Source organism: Triturus cristatus, chromosome 8 (assembly GCF_964204655.1).
Source record: "Triturus cristatus chromosome 8, aTriCri1.1, whole genome shotgun sequence".
Classification (NCBI taxonomy): domain Eukaryota; kingdom Metazoa; phylum Chordata; class Amphibia; order Caudata; family Salamandridae; genus Triturus; species Triturus cristatus.
In genome coordinates, this window is record NC_140591.1 from 1,180,739,101 (window position 1) to 1,180,764,558 (window position 25,458).

The following is a 25,458-nucleotide window of genomic DNA, read 5'->3' on the forward strand; positions in this document are numbered from 1 at the left end:
CACTCTCTCACAGACACTCTCTCACAGACTCTCTCACAGACACTCTCTCAGACACTCTCTCACAGACACTCTCTCACAGACTCTCACAGACACTCTCTCACAGACACTCTCTCAGACTCACAGACACTCTCTCACAGACTCTCACAGACACTCTCTCACAGACTCTCACAGACACTCTCCCACAGACTCTCACAGGCACTCTCTCACAGACTCTCACAGACACTCTCAGGCTCTCACAGACACTCTCCCACAGACTCTCACAGGCACTCTCTCACAGACTCTCACAGACACTCTCAGGCTCTCACAGACACTCTCTCACAGACTCTCACAGACACTCTCTCACAAATGCTCACAGACACTCTCTCACAGACACTCTCTCGCAGACTCTCACAGACACTCTCTCACAGACACTCTCTCACACTCTCTGACAGACACTCTCTCAGACTCTCACAGACACTCTCTCACAGACTCTCACAGACACTCTCACAGACTCTCACAGACACTCTCTTACAGACTCTCACAGACAGACTCTCACAGACACTCTCACAGACACTCTCTCACAGACACTCTCTCACAGACACTCTCTCACAGACACTCTCTCACAGACTCTCACAGAGACTCTCTCACAGACTCTGTCTTACAGACTCTCTCTCACAGACACTCTCTCACAGACACTCTCTCACTCCCTCTCACAGACTCCCTCTCACTCCCTCTCACAGACTCCCTCTCACAGACTCTCTCTCACTGACTGACTCACTCTCTCTCACTGACTGACTCACTCTCTCTCACTGACTGACTCACTCTCTCACACTGACTGACTCTTTCTCACTGACTCTCTCTCACTGACTCAGCGCCACCACAGGATCACTCAGAAACACCACAGCATCACTCAGCAAGACCACAGCATTACTCGGCAACACCACAGCATCACTCATGGCCAACACAGCATCACTCACAGCCAACACAGCATCACTCAGTGCCACCACAGCATCACTAAGCACCACCACAGCATCACTCAGCAGCATCACAACATCATTCAACACCACATCAGTATCACTCAGCATCGCCTTTGCAATAGTACACCACCACATCATCATCACTCAGCAAGACCTAAGTATCATTCAGCATCACCTCAGCATCGTCTCAGCACCAGTCACCACCACCACTACCACCTCAACATCACTCAACACCACCTCAGCCTGCTCTCGGAATCTGCCATCTGTTGATTCTCCCCTAGCGTCTGGCCGCTGCTAGTGTTATAATACAGGTACTAGTTCACAACCTTCAACCTCCAATTGTTTATGCCCCCTCAAAAAAAAACTTTAACAAGCATTGCAAGAACAAAAGAAAAATGAGGACATTTTTTATTGTACATACATTTTATAATATGGTCGTTCTGTTGGACATAATGCCTTCTTGGTCATATATAAGGTAAAAAATGCTTCTGGCACTTTTTTATTACTACTTTTCAGCATGCTGCACAGCAGCCACATTTCTCTACAGCACAGCTTAAACACATTGGCAAAGTCAATAGCTCTGCCTAAACACTTATAAGGCCCCAAAGGAGAGACCTATTGGCTATGCTAATGTTTGTATTCTGATGTTAAGAGTTTTGTTGTCATGAGTCAAATCCCGGACTACCCAAATCACCATATAAAGAAACAGGAGCAGGGCGTAATATTGAGATGTTGTTATAGCTGTGTTTTTGACTGTTAGCATCCACCTCTGTACGATTTTACCACCATTTCACACTTCCCATTGGGACCTTCTTCCATTTTACTGCCACTATGTTTTCTATATAAGGGCTCAGAAGAAAATGCTGTTTGATAGATAAATAAATGAATTATCGGCTGGCTATATTCGGACCAGGAATGCACCGTGATCCTCACCCAGTTCTTGCAATATCCCCGCTGGTGTGCTGTGAAACGCAGGGTGTAGCAGCAGTCCTATTACAAGGCCTGAGCAGAACTCGTGTCTGGTCCTCGTGGCTTCAGGACAACCAACCCGCCCTCTGGATGGCATTTCGCGTTCTGCTCTTCACTCTCTTGGTTTTCATTGCCTGGCAGCAGGAGCGGCTCTTTCTTCTGCCCTATTCCGTGACTTTAAATCTTCTTAAACTGGTTGTTGTGATGTTTTAATCTCTTATCACCCTTTCATTAAGGTAAGGAAAAAAAAAAACAGAGCGCAGGGTCCGTGAAGCAGGTGCCACGCTCAGTATTAAAGTTTACAGAAAGAAAAAAAAAGGTAGCAGAGCGTAGTGTCCCTGAAGCGGGCACCACCCTCAGCATGCAAGTTAGAGTGGCATAGCGCTCTGTAAGATATGCGGCCGCCATTGTGGGCGAGCAGCAAACACAACAAGCATTGGCATAGCCAATAGGTCTCGCTTTTGGGACCTTATAAGTGTTTAGCCATGCAACTCTTGATGTTGTTTAATCAAGGATATTGTGCAGGATAACTAAACACTTATAATGTTCTAAAGGCGAGACCCATCGGCTATGCATTGGGGGGGCCTTATAAGTGTTTAGGTAGAGCTATTGACTTTGCCAATGTTTCTAAGCTGTGCAGTAGAGAAGTGTGGCTGCTCTGCAGCATGCTGAGAAGTTGTAATTAAAAAGTGTAATAAGCACTGAGCGATGCTGTGGTGTCGTTGAGTGATGCTGTGCTGGCCCCGATTTATGCTGTGGTGGTGCTGACTGATGTTGTGGTGGTGCTGACTGATGCTGATTGATGCTGTGGCGCTGCAGAGTGCTGCTGTGGTAAAATATAGTGATGCTGTGGTGTTCCTGAGTGATGCTATGGTGTTCCTGAGTGATGCTGTGGTGTTCCTGAGTGATGCTGTGGTGTTCCCGAGTGATGCTGTGGTGGTGCTGAGTGATGCTCCCAACCATTGACGCTAAGAGGGAGGTCCATTTGAGAGGTCTGGCATAGACAAAGTTTGTCTCTGAAATTTTCTCCATCAGTCATCATCACTTAATTTTATCTACAGCGGATCACATCATATGGTATCCGGAAGGAGAATGTGGGGGGATGCTGCACATAAATGCAGCAGTCTCTTTGCCCTAGTCAGAGGTTTAAGACAAAATCTATTGGCACTGTGCGGAGCATTCAGCTTGACTCCACTTTATATACAATCACCAACACAATGGGCTTTTGGAATAGTTTAATTGAAGGCCAAACAATTATGAAACCTGCAATATAAGACAGATAGGACAAACAGCCTTGCCACTGTACAAATGTAAGATATGCACACTGTAAAACATCTGCAAAATGACACTTTGCAGCTGTACTGATCAGGTGTTACCAACAGCCTTTTCACCAATGCCCAAGTGTCTATAACCGTTGAAATGAGGTCATCCTACATCCTGAGTGCTGCAGTAGGGAAGGCTGTAGCCTGTGGGTGGGAGGAGATCCAATTCAACTTATTACTGGCTGTGCTAATATAAAAAGTCCTGTAGAAGTCTGGAACCTGAGGTGGAATTCAAAAGCAAAGGTTTATCCGATATCAAATACGTTATCACCAAACGTCATCACTTGAAATAATCAAAATCCTTTTACTCCGCGCCCCACCCCAACGCACACACAAAATGGGATTATGTTACTTATTTTGGCACCATAGCACTTTTGCTCAACGAGGGTAAATTAAATGACTGGTATTACACGAGTGAAACACTGAGACATAAACAGACACTGAGCTATGCCTAACCTGCCGCAAGGAATGAGTGCACGTGTTATTGTGCATAATTTTATATGGGTGTTAGAATGGCGCACTGACACTATTTTATGCTCGTTTCCAGCACACGGAGAACATACATCTCATTCAAATGGACCCAGGGCGAGAAGCACCGACCTGAGTTTAAACAAACACACGCAAAAGAGACTGGTTTTCAATTCAGCGTGCCAGCTTGGTTAAGGAGGGCGCCGTCCACGGCATAAACGAGGGAGGTAGAGAGGTGTCAGAGAGTGATGGAGGGTAAACACTTGGAAACAGCAGAACTGCAAGCATACCCTCCCGCCCACAAAGAAGGGGGCACGTGAAGCGGGAACATGTGCCTTCCCCTCACAACCATCATCTGCATTCCTCAAAAGGAGTGAACTCTTGGGATCTCATCCAACATCAGAAATGTTTCTAACTGGGGATAGTCCCTGGCGGTACAAAGGAGGGACTACTAAGCCTATTCAGGAATCAAAAGCAACCATTTAGAAAGGACAGTAACTGGAGCCAATTGAAAAGATGGGCAGAAAATGGACGGAGCCTCAAGTTCTTTCCTGAATACAGCATGTATCGAAGAGACTGTGCAATCGCTGCCTAGGCAAGAGGTAAGAACCTCCCTCATTAGTGCTGGCCGTGTCATAGTGCTAGTGTGAATTATTTTGTCTTTCTGCACTGCTCTACCGCATGGCTAAAAAACCTTGCTAAAGCCAATCGCTTTTATAGGCATGACCTATTGGCTTTGGCCTTATCTAAGCTGCATGCTGTTATCCACTGCATTGGCATTATGTGGCCACTCCTAATAAGGGCACTGGGGTCGTAATACTCCGTTGTTGAGAATAAGACAGAGCTTATGTACTTCGAGTGATAGGGTTACTGTTAAGGAAACACTTGTTTTCAAAATCGGGCTAAAAACAATGTTGAAATGTTTTAGTAAAGAAAAGTACCCTTTTATGTTCGCGAACCCAAGTTTGCTTTGCTGTCCACACTCCTCCATCATTCAAGAACGTGGTCTCTGCAAGCTCGGGCCTTTGTGCTTCCTATTAGTTTTAAAATTAGAAGTTGAGTTCTGCCATTAGCCTTCTGGCACAGAAAGCGTTTATTGCGCACTCAAGTAAGAAGGGTTACAAAATGAAGGTGGTGGATTGGTGGTAATATATGGAGAAACACTGTGTTGTTGACTTATTGGAAGTTTAAATTACTTACTTTGTTTAAGTAAAACATTGCTGCTGTTCATTGAGGGCCAGATAGGAGATGGCGGGAGATGTAGCTTATAGGAAAACAGTCCATTACACAGCTTACAGTCCAAGACGTATACCCATTTTAAGTCTTGCTCACAGACAGCCTGGCTGTCTATTTGCGAAAGATCTCTTGTGGACCATGACAAAAATGTAATAGGCTTAGAGCTGGCCCACTGATTACCATTTGTAGGCTTGAAGTTCGGTCTTATGAGGGATTTAAGTGGCAGGCAGGGCGCAAAAGTTAAGTGTTGTTTCAAATTAAACATGCGGGACTAACACATTAAATAACTTTCTGCGATCAGCAACCTATAACACAAGCGGCACTAACAGCAGCAGTTTCAAAGAGTATTTAGACCAATCTCTAGCAAACCTGCAAGTTGGAAACCTATGGGTGCTGCCAATCACATATGATGCTTCTAAAAAAATCCATCAATTCTGCAATAGCCAAGCTCTCCACCCTGAAGGATAAAGACGAGCTTGCAAATGGGAGTTGTGCACGCGCAATAAAAAAAAAAACAAGCATTGGCTACGAAAGTCATCGCGATCACGATCGCTGTGAAAGCGAAAGTGATCGCGATGATGCAGAAAGGCGTTCATGAGTGCTGCTGGCTGGCCTAGCGCATGGCGGCTGCGCGCGTGCATGTGAGCGTGCACGCAAGTGCTAGGCCAGCCAGCAGCACTTAAAAAATCTCACATACTAAATGTCTCTCCGAGCCAGCACATGCGCTGGGCTCAGCGACACCTAAAAAGCAGCCGCTATCGTCCGCATCAGTGTCAATAAACAAAATAGTGCTCACCCACTTATAATGCAGACCGTGTAACAAACCAAGTAAAAGGTCCAGTCCTTATGGGCGGTAACAAATGCAGACAAGGCGGTACCATGGAGGGACAACAAGCCGTCGGAGAGTGGGCAGGATTTCCAGTGCATACGCTAATGCAGCATGCCTCGCAGAGCAAGCAACGCATGCGTGCTGCCGCTAAGCTCGACCTAAAAATCACTGCAGGAAACATTTAATGTCTTGTCAGCTGTTTTCCTTATTTTATTTTATAAAATGTGTACTGCTGCTCTGTCTGTGTTCATGGATGTGCTTTTCCTAAAAATACTGTTTACCTTTTTTAAGAATATAAAAGCAGCCCGAGGTGTCTAGTTCTGTGACACCCCAGCACCAGAGCCACATGTGTACCCCATCCAGAGTGGGACTGTGAAAACAAACAGGTCCAGGTACCAAGACAAGACTGGTGTAATGGGCATCGGGCTGGAGGCTGGAGGAGAGGGACACTGGTTTTGTGACTGGGGGCTGCAAAACCGGCCCTCAGTAACACAAGCATTTGCAATGCAATAGGTCGTGCATTTGCGGGAGTTTAAGCTATTGGCAGTGTAAATGACAATGCCTTTTATTTAGGCTTTAAAAACCAACACATAAATAAAAGGCATTGTAATTTACAATGTCAATAGCTCAGACTCTTGCAAATGCGAGACCTATTGCATTGCACATGCTTTTTTAATTGTAAATGTGTTAGATATAGAATGCCGTGGTGCACTAACATCCCAAGACAGGCGATACTTTTTCTCTCACACATGCATAAAATAAATGAATCTCTGATGTTTGGGCAACTAGGTTGCTGTCAACCGGTGTACGGAGGAATGAAGGAGAAGAGTGGGGAGAGAGCAAAGGGGGGTGAAGGCTGTGTGAGGAGGAGAGTGGGTACAGGTAAATGGGGGACCCTTGTAAAAGAAGAGAGAGCGAAAAGGCCGTATAGCGGGGTGTGGGAGATTGCTCTGAAGGGGTGAAGTGAGGGGGAGCGTTTATTGTGTGTAGACAGAAAAATGTGGATGTGAGGGGGTGAACGGACTGGCAGCGTGTGGGGGAGAACGGAGAAGAGTGTTTGGAGGAGTAAAGGGGCCGGCTGACGGCAGGGAAAGGAGGAAGGAGGGGGTGATGATTGTGTGTGGATGAGAGGGGGTACATGCTTGGGTCAAGGGGGAGGGTACAGGCTGTATGTGGGTGCGATGACAGAACGTGTATAGGAGGGAGAAACTGTGTGGGGAGGCAGCGATGTGTGTGGGAGAGAGGGCCCTGGTTGTGAGCAGGGGAAAAGGTGCGTGCTCGCCGTCCAGAGAAATGGGCGTGCACATGGGTGTAAAGGCAAGGCTCAGTGGCGTAAATGCAAACTAATAGCCACCGTAGCCTGTGTGCGCACGGACTCCTGCAGGCTTTCACCCAGAGTTTCACCCGCAAAATGAACAGGTTTAATTCAATAGGCCCGGTAAATCCTGTTAACAGCCTCTCCGGAATGGAGTGGCCGCTCGTTATATCGCTCGTTATATATATATATATATATATATATATATATATATATATATATATATATATATATATATATATATATATATATTTATTATCTACTGGCGGTCGCCAGTAGATAGTTATAGTTAGGACCCTGTTTCCATAGGAAAACCGCAACATTCTATTTGGAATAACTTTGGCGCCGGTCGACGAATCCTCGCGAAATTTTCAAAATAGGTGGGGCGCTACGCTCCGCTTCTACCCTGAAAGTCTCGGGGGGATTCGTCAAGCGGGGGCTGAGAAAAAAGGGGGGTCCCAAAACGCGTTTTTCCCATGCATTTTTCCATAGGACCTTTAGACACAGCTACAGCCCGAACGGCTGAACAGAGTTACTTGAAATTTGGCAGAGAGGTAGTCTACAGGTCAAGGAAGTGCCTTTTGTAGGTTTGGTGTAAATCTGTTCAGTACATCCTGAGAAAATAGCATTTAAATCAATATATATATCTGTGGCAGCTTACGGTGCGCTTACCGTGCGCTTACGGTTTTCTCTCTCGCACTCTGAGGGGGGGAGGAAAAACAAAGGTTTAAAAACATGTAAAGGGGCTGTTTAGACAGCTCCTAACCACCTAGCCTTGATGAAGGTCTCCCCAAAGAACCCCCAAGGCCAAAAATTCAATTTTTTTTTTTGAAAAATCGCCGATTACGCTTACCGTACGCGTACGGTAAAAATTATAATAAAAAAAAAAATTATCCACACTCTCCTCACCCCGTATGCAAAGGGCGCCCGAAGGGCATCATTTGTGCATGGCATATTAGGCTTATTCGTAAATTATAAAAGAATTACCTTTCTGAACGAAGCGCATAATATGTCCTCCATGTGCGCACGGTGCGCGAAGCGCATCGTGCGTACATGGCCCATCCAGCGTAACGTGGGCACACGGTGCGCGTAGCATATGTGCTCATTCGAAATTTATAAAAGAATTACCTTTCTGAACGAAGCGCTTAATATGTCCTCCATGTGCGCACGGTGCACGAAGCGCATCGTGCGTACATGGCCGATCCAGCGTAACGTGGGCACGCGGTGCGCGTAGCGCACCGCGTGCCCACCGTGCGTGCACGGCACTAACTGCGTAAAGTGGGCGCGCACACCACGAATGGCGTAAAGTAACTTAGCATTTAAAAAAACGTACAAATTCACTGAAAAAACCATAGGTTTCACACACGTTATAGTTAGGAATTAGCATTTAAAAAACCTTGCAAATTCAGTGAAAAAACCATAGGTTTCACACATGTTATAGTTAGCTGGACATTTTACTGATAAAAAACCAATGAATTTCCCCCGTTATAGTTAGTGCAGGCAACTATAACTCACGCGACCGCAATCCTTTGCTGATGACATATGTGTCTTTATGAAAAAAAAATATTTGTAATATATGTATAGCTAAAATTTAATGGAAGAAGACATGGGCAAATAAGTGTCTAAATACAGTATTAGCATCAGCAGAGGATTGCGGTCGCGTGAGTTATAGTTGCCTGCACTAACTATAACGGGGGAATTTCATTGGTTTTTTATCAGTAAAATGTCCAGCTAACTATAACATGTGTGAAACCTATGGTTTTTTCAGTGAATATATATATATATTACCTACTGGCGGTCGCCAGTAGGTAGTTATAGTTAGGACCCTGTTTCCATAGGAAAACCGCAACATTCTATTTGGAATAACTTTGGCGCCGGTCGACGAATCCTCGCGAAATTTTCAAAACTAATGGGGCGCTACGCTCCGCTCCTACCCTAAAAGTCTCGGGGGGATTCGTCGAGCTGGGGCTGAGATAAAAGGGGGGTCCCAAAACGCGTTTTCCCCATGCATTTTTCCATAGGACCTTTAGTCCAAGCTACAGCCCGAACGGCTGAACAGAATTACTTGAAATTTGGCAGAGAGGTAGTCCTCAGGTCAAGGAAGTGCCTTTTGTAGGTTTGGTGTAAATCTGTTCAGTAGATTCTGAGAAAAAGGCCTTTAAATCAATATATATATCTGAGCCAGCTTACGGTGCGCTTACGGTGCGCTTACCGTACGCGTACGGTGACGTGCGCGAGCGCGATTCTGATTGGCTGTTAGATCTTAGTAAACATTCGAATCGGTCGAAACCAGGAAGCGGCGGCCGCCATTTTCTCTCTCGCAGTCTGAGAGGGGCTTAAAAAACAAAGGCCAAAAACATGTAAAGGGGCTGTTTAGACAGCTCCTAAGCACCCAGCCATGTTGACGGAGTCCTCAAAGACCCCACAAGGCCAAAAACGGAATTTTTATTTTTTCGATAATTTCGCCGATTACGCTTACCGTACGCGTACGGTACAAATTAATTAAAAAAAAAAAATTATCCATACTCTCCCCACCCCGTGTGCAATTGTTGCCCGAAGGGTACCATTTGTGCATGGCATCTTAATGATGTGAAAAATTAAAATATTACCTTTCACAACGAAGCGCAAAATTTATCCATACTCTCTCCACCCCGTGTGCAAATGGTGCCTGAAGGGCACCATTTGTGCATGGCATATTCCCTTTGTGAAAAATTAAAATATTACCTTTCACAACGAAGCGCATCATATGTCCTCCATGTGCGCACGGTGCGCGAAGCGCATCGTGCGTACATGGCCCATGTAGCGTACGTGGGCATGCGGTGCACGTAGCGCACCGCGTGCCCACCGTGCGTGCACGGCACTAACTGCGTAAAGTGGGCGCGTGGTGCGCGAAGCGCACCGTGCGCGCACGGAACGAACTGCGTTAAGTGGGCGCGCACGCCACGAATGGCGTAAAGTAACTTAGCATTTAAAAAACCGTACAAATTCACTGAAAAAACCATAGGTTTCACACACGTTATAGTTAGGAATTAGCATTTAAAAAACCTTGCAAATTCAGTGAAAAAACCATAGGTTTCACACATGTTATAGTTAGCTGGAAATTTTACTGATAAAAAAACAATGAAATTCCCCCGTTCTAGTTAGTGCGGGCAACTATAACTCACGCAACAAGTGGTAAACCCTACTGAACAGAGCTTTTTTTCATAGGAAGGAGGGCTGGTGAAACAAGTCTGCCTGACCCCTATATCTGTCCATGCATTATCAAATAAAAGCAAAGCCACACCGCATGCATATCCATGCCCCGCCCCTCGCCCATTCACCCAAACTGATAAATTCCACATCTTCTGGATATCCACATAAAGTATGTGTGCATAGAAACAACTCATGCGAATCTCGTTGACTTTCAGGAGGCATCCTGAAAAATGTGGCCTGAATCAAGTCCTCCTGGACTTCTGTTCGGCATGCAACTAGGACACTATTCAGTCGGTGCCAGTGCACCTCACAGATAACAAACCTTCTCGTTGAACAGCATCCAGAAGGCATGTGCCCTGACCAGCACAGAGAGATGATAGATTACCGTCCAAACAAAGAAATATATGCCACGCACCAGGCTGCTTCTTTTGTGGACAGAGAAAGGTAGTTATTTGAAGCGTCTGATGGGATACTCACCAGAAATATGATGAAAAGTCCTGTATTTTCAATTACAGCTGTAGGTTTATTAAATATTCATCTTTGTGGAGGCTCAAGATTTATTGTTTGCATGCAAATGTAGCAGTGCTGGTGCGCAGTTAGTAACACTGACTAGACACATAGCCGTCACGTACCTATGGATGGTCACACACACACCCCCAGCAGTGTACACAATGTCTGCTTTACAGCCATAGTATGCACGTGTAGAGATATCCACAAATTACTAGCACTGCTGTCAAAGTAGCGAACACAAACTACTAGTACCACAGCCAGAGCACATGCTGCTAGTCCAGAATATTCACGAACATGCGGTTACACTACAGCCGGGGTCAGCACTGCACCCATTGTCAGTAGCAGTAATGCATCCGTGATGGTTGCCTTCACGGCAAGCACTGCAGCGGGGCGCACACCCACCATGCTGATAGCACCGCAGCCAGCTAATAGATACACAAGGTGCCCATAACCAGAGTAATGCACACATTCACACTACTAGTAATGCAGCTAGGGTGTGTGGGCACACAAAAGGGATGCTTGTGCTAGTACTGCTGTTTCCGTGTGCAGAGTACTACAGAGAGCCACCACACACAGTACTGCACCCAGATTATACACACAAACTCCTAGTATAGGTGACACAGTAAACCCACACATTGCAGCCACAGCCTACCCCTCCCCCACTACTGTCAATACTATTAGCACAACAGCAACCTTCCTACCGACAGCCAAAGCAGTCACAAGCAGTAAAGATAACACAACAAGCAGCTGTAGGCGGTTACAAATACAATACAATCGGGCTCCATATGCATTGTCTGGCGGTCATTTCTCAAGCTTTCGCATTTGTCTTGAGCACCGCATTGTCCACTGCAAAGCACGGGACCCTGCACACCCACTGGTCACTGGCTATCGGGGTGCTGGGGAATAAGAAACCCTGCTCGTCACTGTGGGCTCCTGAACATAATCCCCAGGTATCTGAAAGACTGCAGCTTGCTCTAACACCCTACTCACCTCCCGGGTCAGGAGCGCTGGTGGCAAGAAGCGTGACACGCTAGCAACCCCGGCACATATAAATAGAAAGAGGATAAGGCAGCTCGCAGAGTGGACAGCACAAAGGCTCCCCCCCCCCCCCCCCCCGCTGCAGCTTCATGGTTCGTCACTCTCGGATGCCTGCGCGAAGCTGCTGGCGGAAAGGGCTCGGGCCGTTCGGGGCGAATCTCTGCAGCCTCTGTGCCTGCTCCGGGCTCGCGACCGATAACACGGCGGCAGGGAGACCTGAGCTGCAGGGGAGGAGGGTACTATGTTTTTACAATAAAATAGAAACGAGGAGAAATCGGCCCGAGGAGAGGGAGCGAGCGCCACCATCTTTCTCCGAGGTCAAGCAGAAATGCCTCGGAGAAACGCAGCGTCATTTTCAGATTCGGGGGCGTGTTTTTCTTCCTCTCCTCTTGCCATTGGCTGGAATGTTTACATTCCAGAGGAGAGAAAGAAAGTAAAAAACACGCCCCCGAATCCTAAAAATACGGGGCTTAAATGGACAGACGCCCCTCTCCTCCAATGGCTGGCCTCCGTTTAGGAAGCCAGCCAATGGAGAAGAGGGGCGGGTTCAAGCCCACTACTGAAAGGCATTAAATCTCGCAAGCAAGACTGCGTAAGCGCAGCCTTCGCTAGCCGAGACCTAAAAAGCACACAAAAGAATTTCTGCCTGCGTGGTGGTCCGTTCCTGCTTTTGTTTTTTTAAACAAACACTCTTGATGTCAGGATTGTGGTCGTGATATATATATACATATATATTCGAGATCAAAAGAAGAGTATGGGAGACTGCAGAGAGGAAAAGTGAGCGATGAAAAGAGAAGAGAGGAAGATTGGAGGAGTAAGAAAGAAAGCTGGAGTGAGTACGAGCGAAAAGCCGGTTGTCGGCCCGTTGACCACTAGGCGCATTACCACTGAGAAAACTTGGCAGAGCCCTGGAGGACAGAAGTCTTTGATTAGGTCAAGCAGAAGGCTGTAAAGTGTGTGCTCTTGGGCAGATGGAATGTGGTAACCTCCTCCAGGGCACCTGTTAACCATTTCGGCTCCACTTTTAAGTTTAAAATTGAGCGCGGCGCCGCTTCCAGGACACGTGCTAGTTTTTCATTTTTTTTAACGGTAACACTGAGCGCGGTGTCCTTGAAGCGGGCACTGCGCTCAGTGTTAAAGTTAAAAAAACAATATAAAGGAACCGAGCGCGGTGTCCTTATAGCGGCGCAGCGCTCAGTTTTAAACTTTTAAAAAAGCATAAAAATAAACAGAGCACGGTGTCCCTAGAAATAAAAACATACAATTTCGGGCGCATAGCGCTGCAGCCGCCATTGTTCCGATCAGTGTCTATTTTAAAAATAGAGCTCACCCACCAGTAAAGCCCACCATGTCACGCCGCAAGTACACGATCCAGTCCGGATGGGCGAGCTGAAAAGGAGACAGGGCGGTAACAAATAAGCCTCATTTCAAATAGGGAGCGAGCGTTTACCATAAACGATGACGCCCGCCAATAAAAAAGATGGGCGGGGCTTCCAATCCACTTCTAAAATCTCCTCGATTACAAGAGGCCTAGCAGAGCAAGCAGCGTATGCGCACTGCAACGCTAGACGAGACCTAAAAAGGACACTTGCACAAAAAATTATATCAAATCAAAAATCAAAAACTTACCATACAGGTGTGTGTAAATAAAGTACGAAAAATGTCACAATAAAAAATATGCATGACACATCATTGTGCGATGTAACATCATGTAGAAATTGCAATAGGCAAGCTGTAACCCTAACCTCATAGATTACCTGGAAAATCAATGGCAGTCCCAAATCTGAAACACTCTACATAATCAACCATGCAACATTAACCCTTGTGTAGTGCAAGTCCCGTAATATGTACAATTTCAATTTGCACATAATATTACATGGTGCAATGCATATGTCAGTAATTAAGGTGACCTATGACTGACCTATGACCTATGACCCCAGGGCATAGCGTGCATCTAGGGTCATAATTTTCCAGCAGTCCAAAGCCTGCTAAGGGTACATCTAATAAAATTTGCTGCATGATGACCCTTTTTTTACATATTTTTCACACCATCTAGCACGCACTTCATTTACCCTCCATCAACAACCCACTCCCCGAGGAAGCAGCTAGCGCGCAACCAAGATGGCCGCGTAGGTGCGAGGCTCCCGAGGACCTCCGCAACCTCCTACGATTATCCTGAAATTATCCTGCCCTGGATGAGGGGACTATGTTGGTGAACCTGAGCTGAGGTGGCACCCGTTTCCCGCTTCCGAATCGGACCTCGGACACCGGAGTGAGCACCGATTGAGGTTTGCGGCCTTCTCCTCGCCGGACCCCGGATTTGCGCTGTGGGGTGATCCAGTGACAAAGTGAACAACAGCGGCAGGCAGGGCCTGGCGGCTCGCGTACCCCGCACTTTCGCTTTCGCACCCCCTTGCCGTCTCTGCGAGGTTGGGTTGCGGAGCCCTTGGTGTTGGTGTGGCCTTGCTGGGAGGCCCTGCCTGCCTGCAGGCTGTGATCCACCCCGCTGCTCTGAGGTGGCCCCCCCCGGAGCTCGTGGCCCTGCTTTCCTGCTTCACACGACGTGGCTGGTGCGACTGAGAGATTGGAGGCCATGGCCATGGCCACGAAACAAGATGGAGACCGGGCAAAGACCAAATCGGCCCGGCGTGGCGCCGTCCATCAGGCTAATAGTATGGACCGCTATACCCTCCAGAAGGGATCTCCCGATGGACCGCGCAAGTCCCCTGAGGGCCCTCCTGATGCCCCAGACCTGCCCGCAGATCTGACTCTGCGAGATATCATGGGCGCCATTGCCGAGATGAAGGCCTCGGTGGGCCAGCGGTTTGATACACTGGCGCAGAAGATCGACTCGGTCCTCGTGGATGTTGGCCTGGTGAGGGCCGATCTTTCCAAAACCAACGACCGAGTGGATTCCTTGGCCCACTCCGCATCGGGCCTAACGACAGATGTGGCGGCCTTACAAACAGAGGTGCGCCGGCTTAGTCAGGCGAGTGCGCTTATGGATCGCCGCCTGGAGGACTCTGAGAGTCGGGCACGGAGGAACAACATCCGCATCATCGGGGTGCCTGAGGGACGTGAGGAGGCGGCGGCGGATCTCTTTGTGGAGGACCTGATTGCTACCCATCTCCAGCCACGGGGGCTGAGTAAATTCTTCGCTGTGGAGAGGGCCCACAGGGTTCCCGGGGGAAGGCCGAAGGTCGGAGCCCCTCCGAGACCTCTCATTGCCCGGATTTTCAATTTTCGGGACAGAGACGCTATCCTGCAAACATCCAGACTGCATGGACCGGTCAAGTTTGACAATATGGAGGTAAATTTTTACCCTGATTTCACCCCAGCGGTCCAGAAGCAGAGACTGAGCTTCCTAGGCGTCAAACGCCATCTTCGGGACCTAAACCTCAAATACGCCATGCTCTTCCCAGCTAAGCTGCGAGTGGAGGTGGATGGTCGCACGCACTTCTTTGATCGTCCCGAAGCGGCCGGGGACTGGCTCGATACTCTGCCCGGGGATCGTGATCAGGGGAGCGGGGGGGGGGGGCGGCGGGGGGAGACGGCACGCTGGATCAGGACTGAGGGTTTAACATTGAGCCTCACTCTGGACGAAAATGATGCCACTTTCGATTCTGTGTCAGTCTTTGTTAGTTCCCCTCCTATGGAGGTTGTGTTGGGTCTGTTGGGGGTTCTCCCTCCTCCTCTAGGGGGTTTAGTTAGTTTAACTATATATGGGGCGACAGGCACACTGCACGTTGGGGGGGCTGTTCGGGCTCATGCAGGGGTGCAGGGAGGGGGGAGTTCTGTTGGGGTGGGTGGGTAGGGATGGGGTGTTGTTCGTTTTTATCACAAGGCAAACGTACTTTTGTGTTAGTTCTAAAGTGCTCTCCGGGGGACGAATGATGGCTTCTGTGTATGATGGGGGGTACGGAATTAACTTTGTTGTCTTGGAATGTGAATGGACTGGGGGACAGGATCAAACGAGGTGTGGTCCTGCAGTTTTTGAAGCGAATCTCGCCCGATGTAGTCTTTCTGCAGGAGACACACCTCATTGGCAACTCCTTCTGCGCCATGAATCGGCGTGGCTATCGCCTAGTGGCTCACTCGGGCTTCACGTCTGGCTCAAGGGGTGTGGGCATCATGGTGAGGAACTCGCTCCCGTTGGAGATTGATGAGGTGCTCCACGATGACAGGGGACGTTACACGGTCTTGGTGGGAAGACTGGAGGGCAAAGTGGTTGTCCTTGTGTCAGTATACATCCCACCGGGGCTGCAGTCGACCACCTTTGCAGACCTGGGGCGCCTTCTCCTTGGCCTTCCGGGGGGGCTTTTAGTTGTGGGGGGGATTTCAATGCGGTGGTATCTGGGACTGTGGATCGTCACCCCCCTAGGGACCTCCCCCGGGCACAGGTGTGGCTGCCCGGCCTCTTGGATACATTTGGGTTGGTGGACTGCTGGCGTTTAAAACACCCCACGCAGCTGCAGTACACTTTCCATTCGGGAGCCCATGGTAGTCTCTCACGACTAGACTATGTCCTTGTCCCGGCGGCCTATGTTGGGAGGGTGGGAGAGGTGCGCCATTTGCCACGGGGTATTTCGGACCACTCCCCGCTCCTACTGCACTTTGATGTCTTTCCGAGGGGTGAGGGTAGGGTTGTCCCAATCAATCCTTGGTACCTGCGCGACCCCACCATTCGCGCTGAATTGATTAAATCCCTTCAGCGATATTTTGATGAGAATGTGGGGTCCGTGCCTTCGGCTGTACCGCTGTGGGAGGCCTTCAAGGCAGTACTCCGAGGGGAAGCCCTATCCCTTATTTCCCACGCACGGAGGCGCGAGCGGGAGGAGGTGACCCGGATGGAGGCTGAAATAGCCGAGTTGGAGGGTAATTTAGAAGGTGGGGTGACGGATGCCGCATTACATGTCCTCCAACTCAAGCAAGCGGCTTATAGGGCCCTCGTCACGGAGGCGGCCAGGGGTCTCAGTAGAGAGCAACAGGGGCGACTGTATGATGTGGGTGATAAGGCTGGTAAACTGATAGCGTGGTTGGACAAAAAAGAGAGAGCGAATCGTGTGGTCCCGCTGATTGAGAAAACGGATGGTGTGTGTGTAACGGAGCCAGAAGAAATCGTCTCCTGTTTCGCGGATTATTTCCGTGGGGTGTATTCCCCGGTGTCTCCTTGCTCGGAAGAGGATTCCCGTGCCCTCCTCAGGGATATCGCGCTGCCGTCCCTTTCCGGGGATGACAGGGTGTTGCTGGACGCCGCTCCCACCTCCGACGAAATCGCCCTCGCCATACGCTCGGTCGCTTCCGGCAAGGCCATGGGTCCGAATGGTCTCCCTATCGAGTTGTACAAGTTGCGACCAGATACGCTGGCACCCCACCTCCGGGCTATGTTCCTGGCGGCACACTCGGTGGGCTCCCTCCCGCTGGACCAGCGTCTGGCTACCATCGTGGTCATCCACAAGGAGGGGAGACCTCGGGACCGGGTTACATCCTATCGGCCCATTTCACTACTGAATGCGGAGCCCAAGATTCTCGCCAAGGTACTGGCCAATCGGCTGGTCGGCGTGGTGGGCGATTTGGTTCATCAGGACCAGTCCGGCTTTATTCCTCATCGCAACACAGCCCTTAATCTGCGGCGCTTGCACGGTGTGCTCGCACGTGTCCCGTTTATACGGGAGCCGGCCATTTTGGCGTCCTTAGGCGCCACCATGGCGTTTGACACGCTTGAGTGGCCATACATCTGGGCGATGCTTGCGAAATTTGGATTTGGCCCAGGGTTCATCAGTTAGGTCAAATTGCTATATTCGGGCCCATTGGCGCAGGTGGTGGTGAACGGAAGAGTATCGGCTCCGTTCGAGCTGGACCGGGGCACGCGGCAGGGCTGCCCCTTATCGCCGCTCCTCTTTGCACTTGCCATGGAGCCCCTGGCGGAGTGGCTGCGATGGGAGCCTTCCATCCGTGGTCTCCGCTGGACCCCCGAGTATGAGGACCGCGTATCCCTATACGCTGATGACATCCTTTTGTACCTAGCTTCCCCACGTAAATCACTCATAGTACTGGTTGATGTTTTGCATTCATTCGGTCGTAACTCCGGTCTTGTCATCAACTGGGCTAAATCGTGTGTGTATGTTCTCTCCGGGGAGGCTCCTATCCTCCCGCGGGGATGTCCGATCCAGGTCGCCCCGCAGGGATTTAGGTACCTGGGTGTCTTCATTACTCTGGACCCGGAGGCTCGGTATGATCGGAACTTGCTTCCCCCCCTCCAGCGTCTGAAAGAGGATGTCGCGCGCTGGCGGCGTTTGCCGCTTTCGCCGCTCGGCCGGGCGGCATTGTTTAAAATGATGTCGCTGCCGCGTTTCCTGTACGCGTTGCAGAACACTATGGACCTCGTCCCAGCGCGCTACTTCCGCGAAGTGGAGAGTTTGCAGCGCCGCCTGTTCTGGGACGGGAGGCCACGTATTGCCCTGGCGAAGCTGACGCTCCCATGGTATGACGGGGGGATTGCCCTTCCGGATATCAAACGGTACTATTGGGCCTCCCAGCTAGCGGCGATTAATCAGGGCCTATATGGGCCCGCCTTAAACCCGGCATTTGAAATGGATAAGATGCTCCTTCCAGGTGGTGACCATAATCAAGCGCTCTATTCTAGCGCGCCCGACGCTCGCCTAACGGGCCCCACGCGTGTCATGGTGCGAGTGTGGCATGCGGCCAATGCAGCTATGGGGTGGAAGGACCGTTTGACCCGGGCGTCACCACTATACGCGTCTGAGCGGTTGGGCTCCTTGTGGACCTCGAAGGGCTTTGAGAAGTGGGACATAATAGGCATTAGCAAAGTGGGGGATCTCTGGACGAGGGGAGGATTTAAAACGTTCGAGATGCTGCAGACGGAATTTCAGTTGCAGGGCAGCGAGTACTTTCGGTACTTGCAGGTCCGTCATGCGCTGGGCTCCGTCTTTCCGGACGTTGCCTCCATCCCGGAGTGTTCCCCCCTGGAGGATAGAGTGCTGGATGGACACATCCCGGACAGCACGATCTCACTGATCTACAAAAAACTGATCAACGACCGCTCAGACTTGTTGACTGCCCTTCGTGGGGCTTGGGTAGCCGACGGGCTGGAGCTGGACGACGAGGACTGGACCTCCGCGGTGGCCTCCCCGAAAGAGGTGGCCATACCGGCTCGCCTTCGTTTCGTCCAGCTCAAGATACTCCACAGGGTTTACATGACGGGGCCAAAGCTCCTGCGTATGGGCTATGCTGAGGACGGTTTGTGTAAGCGTGGGTGTGGTGCGTTGGGGACTTCTCTGCATATCCTGTGGGAGTGCCCGGAGGTGGAGGGGTTCTGGCGTGGTGTGCATGAGGTGCTGCGAGTGGTTACGCATGTGGCGCTGTTGCCCGAAGCGAGGAGATGCCTGTTGAATGTGTGGGAGCCTACCGACTATTCGGTGCCGCAGACGTGGTGGGTGACTCTGGGGTATATGGTTGCCAAGCGTGATATTGCCCAATTGTGGGGATCCCAGAGGCCCCCGACTGTCTCAGCCTGGAAGGAACATATGGATTGGTGCATGTTTCGGGAAAAGGTGGTGTATGTGGCGAGAGGTAAGCCTGGGACATGGGTGAAAGTGTGGGGCCCCTGGAATGCCTACCGCGGGGGAATCTGTGCTCCGCCGTTATTGCCTGATCCGTCGCCGGCCCCGTCCCCTTAGCCAACTCATCCCCCCGGCACCTGGGCGTTGGGTTTCCCCAGCCCTAGTTCTGATCTCTCCCCCCTCTTGAGACTTCTATGGATGGCTAGGATTTCCCCTTTAGGGGAGCACGTGATCGCTATTTCCGATTGAGGATTGCCTTGTGGGTTTGTTTGTACTTGTTGTTCTTTAAGTTTAAAATGGAACCGTATAGTGGGGTCTGGATGGTGTGGCTCGTAACGATGTTAACTCCTATGCATGCTCTGCTGCAGCACCATGTGTTTTATAAATGTATATCGTATGCTCCCTTCATTGCTAGCGGCCGGCCGGAAGGTTGTAGGCCCATATTTGTATATCTTTGAGTCTTGTAATAAACGGTTTCAAAAAAAAAAAAAAAAAAAAAAAACCAACCCACTCCCCACACACCCACATGCACCATCCGGTGGTCCTCAAAAGATCTCCGATAAAGAGACCCTTCGCGGGGCCCGTAGGGAATTGCAGCGCCGGCCCTACGAGGAGCAACCGCCCGATGATGAAGCATGACACCCTTCGGGGTTTGTGAGGGCAATAGAGGACAAAGAGTGGTCTTCCAGTTTCTTGAGTGGGTTTCTAATCTAGGAAATTTTCACACTCTGCTTTTCTTCCTTTTTCTCTTTTTTAGGGCTTGGTGACTTTGTGCACCCGCCCATAGGAACTTTGTCCTCCTGGTGTTAGATATCGAATTTAGGGAGCATGGACACTGGACCTCTTTTAGCTCCTAGATCCCCCCTCTTTTTGTGATATATAGTAATTAAGGTGAAACAAAACACCTATAGTAAAATATCCTTAAATAATGTCTCAACATCTATTTGTTGGTGTAAGTGTCCACTACCATGTTGAATGGTTGCACCTAAATTCAAATGACCATCACATACCATATGAACCAGTGCATGCACTTTACATAGTACACATCTAAAAAGCATGTAGTAGTTCCTGCCATCATGCTCAAGAAAAATATGGATTGCGCATTTCTAGTAAAATTAATGCCAGGACAAACTTGGTGAAAAGAAAAAATGTGATTTATTCACAATGAGATTAATCTCTCAACTTCTTTTAAACAAGGCAAATGGCAGTCCAAATGGTGCCAACAAAGTCCTGTGCACAGGTGGGTTGTTGCACTCAGCTTGCCTCCAATTGCACTTCCTGGGGAACCTTCCAGGGAAGGGGCATATAGTGGGCAGAGCAGGAACCTCAAAGATGTTACTTGGGAGAGGGGTGTTTGGGAGGGGTGCCCTTGGGTTTGGGGGGGGTGTTTGGGAGGGGTGGTCTTGGATTTGGGAGGTGTGTGGTTTTGGAAGAATTGGTCTTGGGTTTGGGAGGAGGGTGATTTTGGAAAGGGTGGTCTTGCTTTTGGGATGGGGCCTTTGTCTTTTTAGGAGTACCTTGGTGTGTAGTAGGGGTGGTCCAATCTTTTGAGGGGTGGGTTGGGATGTGGAAAGGATGGGTTAGGGGCTAAAAGGTTTAGGAGTGCATTTGTGAGGGGTGGGTGTGGCAGGGCTTAGGGCAAGGGTAAACAAAATACACTCACAAGGAAAATGGGAGTGAATTGGAGTGGGAGGTAGAAGGAGTGGACGTATCTGTAGTGCATGTGTTTGTTGAGGGTGCATGTGTCTATGGGTCTGGTGTATGTTGTGAATATTTGGGTGTTTCTTACTTTGTTGGTGGGTGTTGTATGGGTGAGTGTTGTCGTTTCTGTTTTGTGGATATGTGTGCTGTGAAGATACTTGGTGTGGTTGTGGTGAATGTGGCTGTGGTGGTGGGTACGGTGTCTGTGGGTGTGCTTGTGGTGGATGTGTCTAGGGTGGTGGGTGCAGTGTCTGGGGTGTGTTGGTGGTGATGGATTTGTCTGTGGTTGTGGGTGCGGTGTCTGGTGGTGTGCTTTTGGAGGTAGATGTGTCTGTGGTGGTGGGTCCTGTGTCTGGGTGTGTGCTGGTGGTGATGGATGTGTGTGGTGGTGGGTGCAGTGTCTGTGGTTGTGCTGGAGGTTGGTGTCTATCTATTTTGTTGCGTGTCTGTGTTTTTTGTGTTTGTGTGTGCTGCTTGTGTCTATGTGAATTGGTGCGTGCAAAGGTGTGAGTATACTTGGGACAGGTCTGGGAATAGGGAATTTAGATGGGTCAGGGCGGGAGGTCGGGCACAGGGTTGGGATGGTTGGAAGGCTGCCGCCAGTGAGGAGGCTAAACTTTGAAAATACCTCTGTATGCCAGACATAGCACTGTGAATACCTTCCGGGTAGGCTACTATTTGTTTTAATTGGCAGCCAAGCCCCTGGATGGAATTCAGTAGTGCAGTCTGGCCACCAGAGATGTTCCTGGGAAGGTCAATAGCCTCCTTACTCAGCGCAGCCAGAGGAACAGGGGCTGGGGTGAGGTGCCTGAAGTGAAGGAGACACCACCCCTTTTAGGGGGCGGGCTTGGCAAACTTGGGGGGAGCAAGAGGGAGGGTGGAGATGGTACTCTGGGTGGTAGACAAGGATGCGGTTTGTAGACTTCCTGTTGGGTCCGCCACCACTAGGGAGCACTCGCTGGAGGTGGCCTCAGAAGAAGATGTAGATTTGCTGGTGGCTTCCACTGCACTCTCCTCACACTGTGGGCCACTGGGTTCCTCGATTTCGGTGATGTCAGTACCGGAACCACTGTGGCAAGCTGCTTCTCCGCTGAGGCTTGCACCTTCTCCTTCGCCTGCCTCGGATAATGCTGAAATGACATATCCACAGTTTTATTGAATCTGTGTCAACAGACTGATTAGGACCTTTGATCACAAAACAGTTTCCAAGATTTCAGATTTCACCTACTTCAAGGTTCTCAAACTTTGCTTCAACAATAGCATAAGCTCATGCATGTATGCAACATTTTCAGAAAACATTTTATCACAGTTATGTCATTCTCTATGACAGCGCCTATATCATGAATGATCTTGTCTCTTAGCCATCATTATGTATCTCCAGGAACTGTTTCGCACCTCTGAATGGTTAGCCTTTGTAGTTATGAATGGTGAACTAAGGGGGCGTGGCCTGAACAATGGGTGAGTAAGACGCATTGTAGAGGAGCTCCTACCAGGACCAACCATCTGACAGCAATCTGGCCTCGAACTACAGAAATAACACAGTCCCCAGGAACTAGGGGAGGACTGTGACTAATAAATAAAAAGCTGGCGGCGGCTCCAGCATCGATCAATGACCAGAGAAGAGATCCGGTGAAGGGCTTTCCCCGACAGCCTACGGGAAAGATGGCGACCACCCCGCAGCAATAAAGCTTAGGAGGTTTCCGTCAAGCCCCCGATTGACGAAGAGACAGCTTGGCCCTGGTAGGGTAAGAACGACAGCCTTGCTGGTCGCAGTGCCGGATCAGGAGAGCCTGTCCACCCCCGCCTCACCCCTGTACTCCATCGCTGTAGCGTTAATAAATAGGGCGCGTGGGTGGGAGGGACAGCGCAGCTGAATGCAGGCTTAGTCTAGGGCTCAGGCCGAGCTGGTGAGCGGGGGTCCGAGACTGCGGAAGGGAACCCTGCGGTCTGTCGAAGGGGCAGAAGACTTACCCCTAAGGCGGCGAAAGGGATCAAAAGACATCGAGCCGCCCCTGGAAAGGCTCCGGTGCCATAGAGAGCCGACGTCACAGCCACGCGGTAGAGAAGGGCTGCACGGCCGCACAAAGTAGAGAATGCCACAGGGAGCTGGAGGCCGCTATAAGACCCAAACAAAAAGGCCCATCCCCATCCGCAACAACAGGCATCCAGAAATGAACGCCCAGCCCTGTCGGTTAATCGATAGCCGATCCGGAGAGGGAGAAGGAAACAAGACATAAGACGGAAGGGTTTAATAAATATATATTTAAAAAAAACACACAAAAAACAAACAGAGAGGGAAAGGAAACTCCCAACTTGTTTGCCTGTTGATCTGAGACACCATGGAAATGATGAAGGTGATGACCCAAGGTTCATGCAGGAGAGGGGCTGAGTAGCTATGTAACTCCTGGAACTGAGATGTCCCCCTGGCATTGCTAGTAAAAGTGCAGCACTACATAAAAGGCAAGCTTGGGCCCATGTCACTACCCGGTCAATGAACCCGCCAATTAGAAACGCCGCCTAAATAGGAGAGAGCTGGTGGAGAAAATGGCAGCTCCATATGGCGGGGAGTACTAAGTGACAAGAGACAGCAAAACAAAAAAGAGGCCTCCTGACAGTTGCGCTATAGCGAGATATAGATGCCCGTTTCCAGAAAGAAAAAATCAGACAGACACAGAGGGCTCATTCCAAAGAGAGATAACTCAGGTACCCCTGGCGCAGAGGGGGCCCCCTACAATCTAATAAAGATACTTAGCATTCCCCAAGGTCCAAGAAGACCAGCCAGGAAACTGGTGCACAAACAAAATACACGGACCCACAAACACACTGCAAAGTGGCAAGATGACCAAGGATAAAGAACCAAAGTCACCCTGCCAGGGGAAATTAGATCGTTTCACAAAGGTCCTGAATGAACAGCCAGAGACTGCGGAAACTATGACCAGACACAGGCGATTCAGACCTCAAGAGAAGCCTTAGAAAACAAAATCGGGGAGGTATGCAGAAAGTTGGGATTCTTGCGCCAGGGACTTCGCAAGATGTCAGAAAGGGTAACATAAGTCGAAACACAGGTCTTGGAGGTGAAAGACACTGTATGTGATCTCCAGAAAGGGGTATCAGCTCTCCACACTACTAATGCAGATATCATATGGTGTGTGGAAGATGCAGAAAACAGAGCAAGCAGAAACAATCTACGTTTTGTTAGCTTTCTGGAAGGGGTGGAAGGAAATAATGTGCTGCAAGAAGTGCACTATAAGGCAAAATAAGACACGAAAACGCAAAAATAATGATTTTTCCGGACTACAGCAGAGACGTTCAGCACCAGAGATGCTCCTTCGACTCGGTCAAGGCGAAACTCCTAGCTCTCTAGTTGCAATACATGCGTCTCTTCCTGCAAAACTAAAAGTTATCTATTCGCGTAAGGCACATTTCTTTCAAACACCTGAGGAAGCATGGGCCTGGGTAGAGGAAAGACCAAATCTCTGCTCCCAAAAGACATCTGAACTGACGAATCGTTCAGCACGTCCATGAGCAGACATCTCAAACATCGACAAGGCGAAAACGCACCAGAAACCTCAGCCTGGACCGTGAACAGAAAGGAACGCCCTATGCCCTGCGGGATAACTCCAAAAGCAAGAGTCGACTGGAAGAGAAGGACACAGATAAAGACCCAGAGACAAATTGTCACACAATTGGAGCCACCTCCTTGGAGACTCACTCAGATTTGGAAGAATCTGGAACGTCGTCAGGAACTGAGGGCATACACCCTCTGGCAACAGAGATCACCGCCATGGAACAATTAGGAATATATGAGTGTGTCCTCCTCCTGGTTAGATGTTAGTATATAAACAACGACTTCGGAGTTTCAAAATAATGATTTTGTGTTTTGCTGTTTATTTATGATGTTAAAGTTTTCATCATTGTCCAGGGTGTTACAAAGAGCAATTTGAAACATTTAACAGCCGACACGTGTTTCGCCCTTACAAGGTCATCTGGACCAGGGCTTTCTCAAAGCTTAAAAAAAAATTAATAGCAGTACTTAATGTCACAGTTTAGATTCAAATTGATCAATTCTTTCAGGAATTCAAAAGGTTTGTGTGTGGTCTGTTAGGCGACTACATCCCGATCAGCATGTGGTGTGCTATGGAACAAGACGTCCAATCTGACTTACAATTGCCACCGAATAAACTGATTAACTTAGAGGCGAAAGAAAATGAGTCAAGCAACTTGACACCTGCAGGAGCACCACCCAATACCCGAGACTCTCTGCTGGGCCGCCCCCCCTCATGCTGAACTGAGAAGGTACATTAGTGAACATTGACTTATGCTTTAGTTGCTACTAGAA

The 25,458-nt window shown here is 49.4% G+C and overlaps 1 protein-coding gene across 3 annotated transcripts in view; it reads right to left on the reverse strand.

The window, feature by feature from the left end:
* Positions 1-20,555: 20,555 nt before the first annotated feature.
* LOC146805577 (uncharacterized) overlaps positions 20,556-25,458 on the reverse strand; it is a 54,618-nt gene continuing 49,715 nt past the window's right edge. For all 3 annotated transcript variants that reach the window (XR_014967479.1, XM_085620528.1, XM_085620527.1), the window contains one exon: positions 20,556-22,249. Coding sequence is in view for 2 of the 3 variants with exons in the window: in XM_085620528.1 (XP_085476654.1) it covers positions 21,954-22,249 (296 nt within the window). In the remaining variant the exon portion in view is untranslated. The remainder of the gene's footprint in view (positions 22,250-25,458) is intronic.